A 13,512-nucleotide genomic window follows, 5' to 3' on the forward strand; every position below is an offset into this window, starting at 1 on the left:
AAGAAAAGAAAACCCCATAACAGCGGCTTCTGAGTGGGCGTCCTATACAGAATCCGGCTCAGAGTAGAAACGAAAATCAGCAGAAAAACTCTTTTAGCCACAGTGAACTATCACAGCATATCAGAAACTTTGGGCATTAAATCAAGTTATAGTCAATTAAAGATATAATTCCAACATGATACAGTCAGTGTGAAATTATATTTGTGTTTATTTTGAAGGGATCTATCATAATCACCAGTTTGTTTACAGGAAGCAAAACTTTTGGAAAAATTTGTTGTCCAGTGTAATTGGTTGTTAGCACCAATTTTTGCTAGTTAAGGGCTTGTTACTTAATTAAATTGTGCACATCCAAATTTGGGGGGAGGAATTCTGGATGCCATATATAGAATCTGTGAGATGGTTATCTAGTGTAGTGTTCTTCAACCACCGGTCCATGGACCAGTGCCGGTCCACAGAAATTTCCTGCCTGTCCACAGGGCCAGCACATGCATCAGGCCCAAAACAGTGTTCTTCAACCGCCGGTCCACGGTGTGATCGATGCGGCGTTATCTTCGAGCCAGCTCCCTCTTCCTAACCGATTCAGGCTTCCAGATGAGGCATGGGACATGAAAGGTGCAATTAGTACTATTATGGGGGCGGGTTCTAGGGTGGAGATTGGGTAGAGATGGGCAGGGTCTGGCCCATGACTTAGCCCTGTGTTCTTCAACCACGGGTCCACAGACCGATGCCAGTCCACAGAATAATTCTTTTATTTCTGCCGGTCCATAGGTGTAAAAAAGTTGAAAAACACTGATCTAGTGAACAGCATTTGCCATTATTTACCTGCCTCAGATAATCTCATTAATGACAGAGGCTTCTGAAAGCCCAACTTGGAGAGTGTTTGAAAATTAATGCAATTTATGTATGCTTGAACTTTGTTATAAGAACATTATACTTTCCTACTGCTGGTGCAAAGCTGTTCAAGCCTTGAGTGTTTGAAAATGAATGCAATTTATGTATGCTTGAACTTTGTTATAAGAACATTATACTTTCCTACTGCTGGTGCAAAGCTGTTCAAGCCTTGAGTGTTTGAAAATGAATGCAATTTATGTATGCTTGAACTTTGTTATAAGAACATTATACTTTCCTACTGCTGGTGCAAAGCTGTTCAAGCCTTGTAGCACAAGTAATCTGCAGTGCAGGACTTTTTGGACTGAAAGCTGGAAAGTTTTTGCTGCTTGTTTTTTTTTTTGTTTTCTTTTCTTGATTAAAGTTTGAGTTCATTCACCTGTATGAAGATGGGAGAAACCTTTTGCTATGAAGATAACTTTCTCCAAGGAGCTGCAAAGCCCAGGGAAGATAAAAGGGTTTTTTTGCATTACCTTTATTTTGTTACCAAAATGGAATGTTGACTTTTTTGTGTTTTACCAGTTTATTTTCATGCGTTATTAAAGTGACTACTTTGAATAGTGACCAGTTAAAGGTCCAAATAAAATTCAAAGTACCTTATGATTGAACATTGTCTCCTGGGATTCATATTTCATTTGCACTACTAAATAGTAAATATGAATAATTACTATAAACACAAAACTAATCCACTCGATCAACTGAGAGTAATGTAAATGCCTTTAACGGAAGAAAAAGCCTCAGGTTTGGTTAGGCAGGGCATAAATGCTCAAGCCTCCTCCACCCACATCATTGGCAGAAAAAAACTTCCGTAAAGACTCTACACTTGCCGCTAAGCTGGTTTTAAATATGGGACCAAAAAAAAAAAAAAATCGCTTGAATAGCAATGTTGCCAAATGTGTTGAAATGTAAACGTGGCGTCTCTGTAAAAGCCAACGTTTCACGATCCACTACCGCTTCTTCAGGGCTTCCTGACACCCCACATCTTCACACAACTCTGTAAAAATAAAGTATAACTCTATCTCATATCCTTAGCAGGCTCCCTCTATTTTACAAGGGAAAAAATAATGCAAGTACTCACACGATCTCTTCAGCGTCCTGCTTGTCTGGCGGCACTCAGAAACTTTAAAACGAGATGCACCTCCATGTCACTGCCAATGATGTGGGTGGAGGAGGCTTGAGCATTTATGCCCTGCCTAAACAAACCTGAGGCTTTTTCTTCCGTTAAAGGCATATTTCAATTGCACTACATAGCATTTGCTGAAAATACCAGGCGGTTGCCTGTTTTGAGACTCCTGAAGGGCCTCCTCATTTTTCCAGGGGGAGCCACGTCAAGCTTGAGAAGGTCGCTGTTAGCGCTGCCTGCTGACCTAGGCAGGGGCCTAGCATGCACTAACATCGATGCGATGATGTCATGCACGTGTGATGTCAACACACTGACATCAGTACATGCGCGGAGGCCCTCCAGACGGGGCCCTTAGCATGCTATCACTACACCGGGGTGCAGGAAGAGGAGAGTGGTGGAGAGGTGCCAACACCGGCTGCCTACATGACGTGCCTCTTGCCACGAGGGCACATCCTGTAAGCAGTCAGCCAGTGCCTATCCTCGCCAGAATTTCACGGCACACCCGGAATCTCACTGGTCTCTATATACAATACACAGCTGAAAATGCATGGATAGGGCTGTCTGGAGTGCTTATCTGGACAAGAGCTACCATTATAAACTAAACTAAACTAAACCTTAAGTTTGTATACCGTATTATCTCCATAAAGATATAAAGATTATACAAGTAAGTGCCTTTGAATATTGGGGCCTTAATCTTTTAGCAACACTTCTTTCCCCTTTCTTGAAAAAGCACCAGGCACACTAAGGAAGTACTTTTAGCCTAACTGATTTCTGGAACAAGTCATCTGACCCTTTTCCATATCACAACAATTTGTCCACTAGTGAAAGCAAACTGGAGTAAGTTTCAAGGGTTTGAAAGAATAATGCTAAAAAAATATAACAGTGCTGAAATGAAAGCCTATGTGGAAACACAGTACGAGGGTATACAATGCTAACATGCCCATGGCAAGTGGCTATACCAACCTGGCACCCTATTTCTGTAAGTTATGCATATAACTGAAGATCCACCCATATGTACACCTCTTAACATTTATACACTAAACAATCTGCATATTTACGTTTTAGAATAGCACCTAGAAATTATGTTTAAGTGTGCATGATAAGTGTGTAAGTGCTAGTAATTCTGTACACGTCTCCCTCCATATTTGCGGGGGATTAGGGGCAGAGCCGGCCCGCGAATATGAAAAACTCACGAATAACTTTAGGGCCAACTCTGACCCACCCCTGCCTCCCAGACCTGTCCACTGTACTTATTTTTTTAAAGCCTGGTGATCTAGCGGTGAAGTGGGGGGCAGGAGCGATCTTCCTACACTCCTGCCCCGTGCAGAGCCAGGAACAAAAATGGCTGACGTGAGCTCCCACAAGATCATGGGAACTCATGGCAGTCATTTTTGTTCCTAGTTCTGCACATGGAAAGAGCCAGGAAGATCACTCCTGCCCTGCTTCACTGCTAGACCACGAGGTATTAAAAAAGCAAGTAAGTGGAGAGGTCCGGTGGGCCACCCAGACGAAAACCGTGAATAACTGAAGCTGCGAGTTCTGAACCTGTGAATATGGAGGGGGATGTGTGCTTTACATGGCGACCCGTCAAATGCGCGCTGACAATTTCACCCCATTTGCGACAAGGACAAATGTGCGCCACCCTATGCCTCCCCATTAGCATTCTGGGGGAGGGGAGAACCCCTCACTACACTTGCGCTCTCTTTAGGAAACCCCCCCTACTATACTTACAAACTCGCACTCTGAGCACTTCGCCCTATGCCTTCCTGTTTGCGCTCTGAGGGGAGGTATGGTGGGAACCCCCAACTACACTTACAATTCGTGCTGGGGGAGGGGGAACCTTTACAATGACGCGCTCAGGGGGGGTGTTCAATGCCGATGCGCTTTGAATTACAACATTGCTGCAAACCCCTCCCCCACTATACATACAATTCCGCCTCGACAATTCCCCTCTTTTCATGCGCGCACTTGTCAGTGCGCAATTGTGGGCGTGCCAATGTCCTACGCACTATTGACGGTGTACCACTTTACATGTGTAACTGGTGCTTACCAAGCCCTGTGTTACAGAAAAACCAAGTTAACCCTCGGTAACAGACTTAAGAACCAATGAAACTTTACATTGGGGGCTTCCTAACACAAGACTAAGTTCAAGGTTTTGCACCCAATGCAGTAACCAAATACTATGCAAATAGGTTCAGCACATTTGTGTACCTGGATCTGTGCTAGATGCAGGCACCCGGAGTTCATATGCACACAGCTGTGCATGTGCAGGAATGCTATTCAATGCAAAAAATATAGATTGCCAGACCAATATTTATGTGCAGAACAGCATTCCAGCACATGCACAGAGATGTATGTGCATGCATGTGGGGAAAAAGAACCCAAACTATAGCTCAGTGATGCAGGGTTCCACATTAGGAGTCACTACCCAGGAAAAGAATTTAGGCATCATTTTGAAACCCTTGGCTCAGTGTACAGAGATAGCTAAGAAAGCAAATAGAATGTTAGGAATTATCAGGAAAGGAAGATGAGAATGTTGTAATGCCTTTGTATTATCACTTCATGGTGCGGCCGTACCTCAAATGCTACAGTATGTGCAATTCTTGTTGCCGCATCTTAAAAAAGATATAGCGGAATAAGAAGAGGTACAGAATACTAAGGGGAGTGGAATAAGTATAGGTGAATCACTTGTTACTCTTTCCAAAAATACTAGGACTAGGGGGGGTCATGCAATGAAGCTACTAAATAGTAGATTTAAAGCAAACCAGAGAAAATATTTCTTCACTCAATATGTAAATAAACTCTGGACTTTGTTCCCAGAAAACATGGTGAAAGCAGTTAGCAGAAGTTTTATTTATTTATTCATTCAATTTATTTATTTATTTATTCCTTCAATTTTCTATACCGTTCTCCTAGAGGAGCTCAGAATGGTTTACATACATTTATCCAGGTATTTAAGCATTTTTCCCCGTCTGTCCCATTGGCCTCAGAAATTATCTAATATATCTGGGGCAATGGGGGACCAAGTGACCTGCCCAAGGTCATAGGGAGTAATGTGGGTTTGAGTCTAAACTAAACTAAACCTTAGGTTTGTATACCGCGCCATCTCCGCAAGCGCAGAGCTCGGCAGGGTTTACAGAGTTAAGAGGAAAGGAACTACAATAAGGGATAAAGGAGAGGGACTAAGAGGAAAGAGAAGGACAGAATACTGGAGAATGGGAGGTGATTAGATTTTTGCAAAGAGCCAAGTTTTCAAGTGTTTGCGGAAGGATTGGAAGGAGCTTGAATTTCTGAGTGGGGATGAGAGGTTGTTCCAGAGTTCTGTGGTTCTAAAGGGGAGAGATGTTCCAAGTTTTCCTGCGCGGGATATACCTTTTATAGAGGGGAATGATAGTTTCAGTTTTTGGGAGGGTCTGGTGGAGTGTGGTTTTGAGGAATTCCAAAAGAGTGGGATAATGGGAGGAAGGACGCCATGTAGGATCTAAGGCTAAGCAGGCACATTTAAAGAGGACTCTGGAGTATACTGGGAGCCAGTGAAGCTTGGAGAGGAGTGGGGAGACATGATCGAACTTGCCTTTTGCGAAAATAAGCTTAGCCGCGGCGTTCTGAATTAGCTGAAGTCTATGGAGGTTTTTCTTAGTTAGGCTTATATAGATGGAATTGCAGTAATCCAGTCTAGAGAGGATAGTAGATTGAACAAGGACGGTAAAGTGAGAATGATGAAAGCAGGATCTCACCTTCCTCAACATATGAAGGTAAAAGAAGCATTTTTTTATCAGAGTTGAGGTGATCATTGAAGGAGAGAGAGGAGTCTATGACGATGCCTAGGACTTTGCTTGAAAACTCAAGCTGAAGAGTGGGTCCAGAAGGTAATGGGATGGAGGTGGGTAAATGATCTAATGTTGGGCCGAGCCAAAGTAGTTTTGTTTTGGACTCATTCAGTTTCATTTGTACAGATTGGGCCCAGGATTGGAGATTCGTAATACAAGTGGATATGTTCTCAGCGAGGTTAGAGAGGTTCGATTCGGTCTCGAGGAGGATGAGGATGTCATCGGAGTAGGTGTAGAGAGTTTCTAGGGGGGATAGATGAAGGAGTTTCAGAGAGGACATGTAGATGTTGAAAAGGATAGGAGAGAGGGGGGAGCCTTGCGGGACTCCGCATTTCGGTTTCCAGGGGGGGGGGGGATGAAGTACCGTTTAAGTTAACGGTGTAGGAGCGGAAGCTTAGGAATTTCGAGAACCAATCTAGGACTGTGGAGCTTATGCCTATTTCGGAGAGTTGAAAGATAAGGATATCATGATGGACGACGTCGAAAGCTGCGGAGAGGTCGAATTATAGGAGAACAGCGAATTTGTTGCAAGAATGGAGTTGTTGCACCTTAGAGATTAGTGAGGCCAGAAGGGATTCGGTGCTGAAGTTGGGTCTGAAGCCGAATTGGTGGGGTAGGAGGATAGAGAATCTTTCTAGGTAGGATGAAAGTTGAGTGGATATGATGGATTCTAATAACTTGGTTAGGAGGGGGATATTTGCTATTGGGCAGTAGTTTGATGGTATGGAGGGGTCAAGGTCGGCCTTTTTCAATAGAGGGGCCAATGAAATATGTCCCATGTCGGAGGAGAAGAGGCCCGATGTTAGGGCTGAGTTTATAAGTTCGGTGAGGGAAGCGATGGCCTGTGTAGAGGTGTTCTCGAATAGGTAGGAGGGGAAGGGTCCAAGGTGCACTTGCAAGTTTTTAGTTTGAGGCAAAGTTTGGAGACTTGCGATTCGGAAACAAGTTCGAAGACGGTCCAGGATCTGTCGGCTGGAATGGGGGTGGAGACAGGCAAGGTAGGGTTGGGGTCAGTGGAGACCAGGGAGTTGTAGGAGACTGTGGGTGGGAAGGAACGTCTTAGGGTGGTAACCTTTTCATTAAAGAAGATTGCAAGGGCATCGGCTGATATGGACGGTGGGAGCAAGGGTGGGTCTTTTTTTGTAGTTAGGGAGCGCCAGATGTTAAACAGTGCACTGATCTGGTTGTTGGATTTAGAGATCTTGTCTCCGAAGAAGTTCTTCCTGGCTTTTTTTAGTGTTGAATTGTAAAGCTTAATATTGTCCCTCCAGGTCTGTCTATCAGAGGGGGATTTAGATTTTTTCCATTTGCGCTCCAGAGTGCGACATTTCTGTTTCAAATCTCTGTGAAGAGGTAAGTACCAGGGGGCCTTTCGAGGGTAGGAGATGGTTTTAGTGGATATTGGAGCAAGGGAGTGGTAGATGGACTCTGAGAGGGCGGTCCAGTTGCGCCAATGGGATTCGGAGTCTGTAGGTCTAGGGTTGGAGGAGAGTTGGTTGAGGAATTTGGACCAGAATAGATTGCTCTAGATTTTTTTGCGGTAGGTTATGGAATGAGAGGTGTGGGGTGGGGATTCAAGATGTGACATGAAAATGAGGAGGCAATTAGTCCCTAGAAGTGGTCAGACCAAGGGACTTGTTCCCAGCGAGTGTCGTCGATTGAAGTTTTGAAGGCGGTAAGATCGAGGAAAGTGGTGAAATCTAGTGTGTGCCCTTTTTCGTGGGTTGGAGATGGGGTGGGTGAGGGAAAACCTAGTGAAGTAAGGAAGTTGTTGAATTCAGTCGTGTCCTCAAACCTCAGGGTGCTGAGGTTGTAGTTTTAACCCCTGAACCACATTTTCGAAAGGACATCTGGGTTTTAACATTTTGAGAAAGACATCCATAAATTTACTAGTAAAAATGTCCATTCTCAAAACTGCCACATATCTAACTTAGTTTTCCTTTTTTTAAATCTAGACGTTTTAACTCATAGTACGTCTATCTTTTTTTTTTTGACAGCACCAAATATAAAGATGTCTACATGAAAAATGCATAAAAGCAAGCTGTTCGGATGTGGTACCCAATTGTCCTAACCCAACAGATTATTGCTTCAGTATGCAGCATAAAAGCTGTTTTACTCTTTGGGTTCTTGCCAAGTACTTGTGACCTGGATTGGTCACTGTTGGGAAATAGGATACTGGGCTTGATGGACCAGTATGGCAACTCTTAGGGAAGGGGTAAAACGCAGACCTGACGGACCTTGTGGATCTAAAACCGCACGTCCTTAAAAAATCTGAGGTCCGTGCCACTTGTAGTTAGTTTCTGGCTCTGACAGACCTCTATGACAATTTAGCGCCGACGGATCCGTCTCAGCATAGGGAGGGAAAAGTATTAGGATCCGTCAGCGCTAAATTGTCATAGAGGTCTGTCAGAGCCAGAAACTAACAAGTGGCACGGACCTCAGATTTTTAAGGACGTGAGGTTTTAGACCCGCAAGGTCCGTCAGGTCTGCGTTTTACCCCTTCCCCAACTCTTATGTTCCTATGCACCTGCAACTCTAGGTGCTGCTGATAAAATTGTTTGTGCTCAGACAGGTGCACACCTGCAACTCTTAACAGTCCCAGCAGTTTCTCTCCCTTCCAGCATACTTTTCCCCTCAGTTCTGTTCGTACTTTTTTTTACCCTTGCTCTTTAGGGAGCCTAGAATAAAGCTGTAGATCTTATATCCAGGCAATAAAGAGAATAGACAAGTATAAAACTAGTAATGACTGCAGAAGGCCAAACTAATTTTTTTTTAAGTCTCCCCAATGTTCAGCACACTTTTCTGCCTCTCTGCTAAATAAATTATGGTTTCATTAGCATGGATATAAGGGTGTTGCAACCTGGGGAATACACAAGGCTTTGGGCGCTATTGTGCGCCACAAAATCATGCTCTTACCACTGGGCAAAGCCTAGCGGCACCCTTGTAAGGGGAATAGGGAATACCTGCGGTACCTGAAAGTAACTCGCGTCGAGCTAAATGCCAAAATGCTTTGCAGGACAAGGCTTTCTCATTGCCTGGGGATGGAAGCGTCCGTGGGGTTCTGTGCGGAATTCCCTGCAACGGAGGCGGGCAGCCTAACATACCAACCCCCCCTCCGACATCCCCCACCTCACCTGCCAGCGCCCCCGCGATGCAGAAGAGCAAGGAGAGGACTCTTAGTGCCCAGTGCATAATGCAGACGCTACTATTGCCGCTGATTCCTTTGGCTCTCCCCTGGCGGAGTCTGCCCCGAGTGCCGCCGGCTTATGTCTCCCCTCCTCTTCCTTCCCCCACGTTAGAGTTTGTCCCAATGACTTGAGGGGAGGGGCGAGCCGCCCACACATCTTCCCGCCCCAGGCAAATAAATCTGTCCCAGGAAGCGGGAGGCGGGGCCTATAGATCAATCTCTTCCCCGCCTTCAGTGGAGTTTGTCCCGGGACAGGGAAGGGGGGGGGGGGGTAGGTCGGGTCGCCTGCTCAGTATTTCGCGCCGACCGCGCCTAAGTCGCTGCTGTCGTATGAGGTCACATAGAGAGAAAGAGCGAGAGCCTCATGTGGGGGAAATTTGACTCGTGCTTCTGGTCGCTCTTGCCTCCTCGCTGTTCCATTTCTCTGTCCTTAATATCCCCCAATATCAGTGCTATTCCGACCTCTCTCTTAGTCCCAGGAGCTTTTTTTTTTAGTCAAGGTTTATTTATTGAAAATAATTTTCATTAGTACAATAAGTGGAAAAACTGGCATTTGAACAAGTAAAAACGAGATGTATAAAACTACTGAAAAAGTCAGACCAAAAATGTAGTTAACAAGGCAGGTAGTAACAACATGAGATATAAAGCTAATACATTAAAACACCTCCCAAGGAAACAGTGGCGTACCTAGGGGGGGGGGGGCGCGCCGCCCCGGGTACCAGCCCTAAGGGGGTGTTCCCGGCCTTGCCGTTCAGTCCCCCGCCACCCCCGAAGGACCGCTCGCCCCACTGACCTTCCTGCACCACCTGTGAAGCAGCCCGCAGCAGGATCGCGAAGTCAGCGTCAGCATCCCTGCGCTGCTTCCTGCGCCGCGATCCCGCCCCTCCTCTGACGTCAGAGGAGGGGCGGGACCGTGGCGCAGGAAGCAGCGCAGGGATCGCTGACGCTGACTTCGCGATCCTGCTGCGGCTGCTTCATAGGTGGTGCGGGGAGGCCAGGGGGGCGAGCGGTCCTTCGGGGTGGGTCGGGGCATCAGGCCTTAAGGGTGGGGCGGGCGGGCAGGCAAGCAGGCTTTCAAGGGGGAGGGGGTGACAGGCAGGCAGGCAGGCCTTCAAGGGGGGACAGGCCTTCGGGGGGGGGGGGGTGCAGACCTTCAAGGGGGGCAGGCCTTCAAGGGGGGCAGGCAGGCCTTCAGGGGGGTGCAGGCCTTCGGGGGGGGGTGTAGGCCTTTGGGGGGGTGCAGACCTTCAAGGGGGTGCAGGCCTTCAAGGGGGGGAACAGGCCTTCAAGGGGGGAAAGGCAGGCAGGCCTTCAAGGGGGGGGACAGGCCTACAAGGGGGGGGGGGACAGGCCTACAAGGGGGGGACAGGCCTACAAGGGGGGGGACAGGCCTTCAAGGGGGGGTGCAGGCCTTCAAGGGGGGTGCAGGCCTTCAAGGGGGGAGACAGGCCTTCAAGGGGGGGAAAGGCAGGCAGGCAGGCCTTAAAGGGGGGACAGGCCTACAAGGGGGGGGGGGAAGAAGCTACAAGGGGGTGGGACAGGCCTTCAAGGGGGGGACAGGCCTTCGGGGGGTGCAGGCCTTTGGGGGGTGCAGACCTTCAAGGGGGGGACAGGCAGGCAGGCCTTCAAGGGGGGGGACAGGCCTACAAGGGGAAGGGACAGGCCTTCAAGGGGGGTGCAGGCCTTCAAGGTGGGACAGGCAGACCTTTAAGGGGGGACAGGCCTTGGGGGGGGGGACCATGATTTAGAAGTACACGGAGGGAAGGGGGTGTTCAAAGAGACATGCATATGCCAAACTTTGGGGGGGGGGGAAGAAATAATGGGTCTGAAAATAGAGGAGAGGGAGAGATATGATGGACCATGGGATTTAGGGAGGGAAGGAACAGAAAGGGAGAGAAATTGGACACAAGGGATGGTGTGGAGGAGGGATAGAGATACTGGATAGGAGGGTAATTAGGAAAAGAAACGGAGAGATGGTGGACTCTGGGATGGTGGGGAAGGAGGGAGAGATGCCGAATGAAAGGGTATTTAAGAAAAGGTGGATCTGTGGAGGGAGATGAAAAAAAGGAAAGATACCAGACTTCCTGGGAAGGGAAGGGAAATGGAAAGGGAGGACAGAGTTGGCAGATGGATGGTTAGCATGCAGAAAGAAGGAGACCCTGGCAAGCAAGTTATCAGAAGAAAACCAGAGCCTTGGACCAACAAGATTTGAAATATAACCAGACAACAAAAGGTAGAAAAATTAATTTTATTTTCTGTTTTGTGATTATAACATGTCAGATTTGAAATGTGTATCTTGCCAGAGCTGGTGTTGGACTGCAAACGTGAGCTAGGATTTAACAGAAAGAGGAAAAGTCCTTTTTGTTTCTTTATTTTATTTACACCACAGCGCCAGTGTGGTTAGGAGAAGCCAAAGGGGGTGAAAAAGCTATAAAACCCACCAGGAGTTTTGAAAAAAATCACCCAACTGGGCAGGAAAATCGAATTGAAAAACCAATTCAATAGGGCTGAATCGAATCAAAATTTTTTTTCCCTGTATCTGGCAGCATTAGTTTGCGCTACTGTCTTAGACTTTAGGACCTGGAATTGGGGAGAGATGGCATCCTCAGTACTTTATAATGCAAGTGAAACGAGGATTTGGTCAGACTTTTGAAGGGTCTGCAGAAAAAAAATATTGTATAGGCCGGGGACATGAGACAGCAGGAAATGGGAACTTTTCTTCCTTCTATTTTTGTGAATGGAAAGGCTGAGGATGTCAGAGAGGTCAGTTAAAATATGTGCTTTATAAGAAAATATAATAATGTGTTTTATAAAGTTTATAGCATAGCTGGCCTACCCAGTGAGGTGTTCCTAGTGGTGATGGTGGCAGCGTGTCAATGTGTTGAGAGGAAGAGGTGGTCTGGGAAATTCTGCTGAGCAAACTCCGGGCCCATTTCCACCCCCCCAGTTAGTCCACTCCACTCAACTGATTCACACACTGAGTGGGTCTTTGGGTGTTGTTTTGGGATCTCTTCCAGTGGTTTATCTCCTTCTGGTCCAAGGAAGGAAACTTTGTTATCCTTAGCATTGACCTACAGAATATGTTTGTAACAGCGCTGCTTGTGTGGCATTAGGCTATGTAGTGATCGAAAGAAAAAAACAGACCTTTGCACATTTTTGCACTATATGGTGGGTGTATGAGGAGATTCACATTTCCTGCACAGCTAAGTCCATGTGAAGTTACCTTGTGCTGTATTTGACATCTAGCAAGGTCTCTGTTTGAAAGGAAAGATCTAAACTTAAAAATGAAGTGGCCAGAAGTTATGGTAAAAGCAGATAGTGTAGCTGGTTTTAAGAAAGATTTGGACAAATTCCTGGAGGAAAAGTCCATAATCTGTTATTAAGACATGGGGGAAGTGTCTGCTTGCCCTGGATCGGTAGCATGGAATGTTGCTACTCTTTGGGTTTTGACCAGGTATTAGTGTCCTGGATTGGCTACCATGAGAATGGGCTACTGGGCATGATGGACCATTGGTCTGACCCAGTTAGGCTATTCTTATGTTATGTTCTCATCTGTAGGGGCCTTTGTTTTCACTTCTTATTTTAATGTATTTTTTTTCTGGGAACTTATCAGTGTTTTTTATAATGGGAACAAAAATGGAAGAGAATTAATGTGTGTGGAATGGGGGGGTAACTAATTTCTTCAGCTAAATAATTCAATCCACTTCAAACAGACATAGGAGAACTTGTGCACCGTTCACACACCCTCCAACCAAAAACGTCAAAAGAAAAAAACTGTTCGACAACCTCCTAGCCATTCGAGCTGCAACACTCGACCCCCAACTCTACAACCAATTGATATCAACCACAGACTGCAAAACCTTCAAAAAGAAATAAAAACCCTTCTATTCAAAAAACACATAAAACCGAACTAACACAATCAGAACTGTCCCAAGCATCACCTGCAACTACTCCATATGTACTTCTAATGTCATGACAATTTAGACATAATTTATGATATGTTATGTTTGGAATAATGGTTACATATATGAGGTTCAATAAAAGAAAATTTTCACTGCCTGTTTCTATTCTGACCATTTATTCCATTTCATGGTTATTGCAAAAAAAAAAAAAAAATTTTTTTACATGGGGGGGGGGGGGGGTGTCAAAAAATGATGGGCCCCGGGTGCCACATACCCTAGGTACGCCACTGCAAGGAAATATCAACTATCCACAGAGAAGTAGCATGAATCACCATGAAGGAAAAGAAAAGTGAAGAGAGGGAGAAAATAAAGGGTAATGGATAGCGAGAGCAAGAGAATCAAGAGTTAGGAGGATATATATATGATTTTAACAAGATCCAATTAGATTGAAGACGAGAGAATCTATTGGAAGATTTGGCTAAATAGGCTTCTGTTCTATAGGTGAGGCATACCAAATTCCACCACTGTGAGTGAGTAGCCCTAGTTAAGTCTTTCCAGGAGAAAAGAAGAACTTTTAAAGCT

At 45.9% G+C, this 13,512-nt stretch overlaps 1 protein-coding gene across 1 annotated transcript in view; it reads right to left on the reverse strand.

Moving 5' to 3' along the window:
* LOC117355991 (phospholipase-B 81-like) overlaps window positions 1–9,182 on the reverse strand; it is a 197,677-nt gene extending 188,495 nt beyond the window's left edge. The window contains exon 1 of the mRNA XM_033935208.1: window positions 8,976–9,182. Coding sequence (XP_033791099.1) covers window positions 8,976–9,033 — 58 coding nt within the window. The 5' untranslated portion in view covers window positions 9,034–9,182. The remainder of the gene's footprint in view (window positions 1–8,975) is intronic.
* Between the last annotated feature and the right edge of the window lie 4,330 nt (window positions 9,183–13,512).

Source organism: Geotrypetes seraphini, chromosome 2, assembly GCF_902459505.1.
Source record: "Geotrypetes seraphini chromosome 2, aGeoSer1.1, whole genome shotgun sequence".
Lineage (NCBI taxonomy): Eukaryota > Metazoa > Chordata > Amphibia > Gymnophiona > Dermophiidae > Geotrypetes > Geotrypetes seraphini.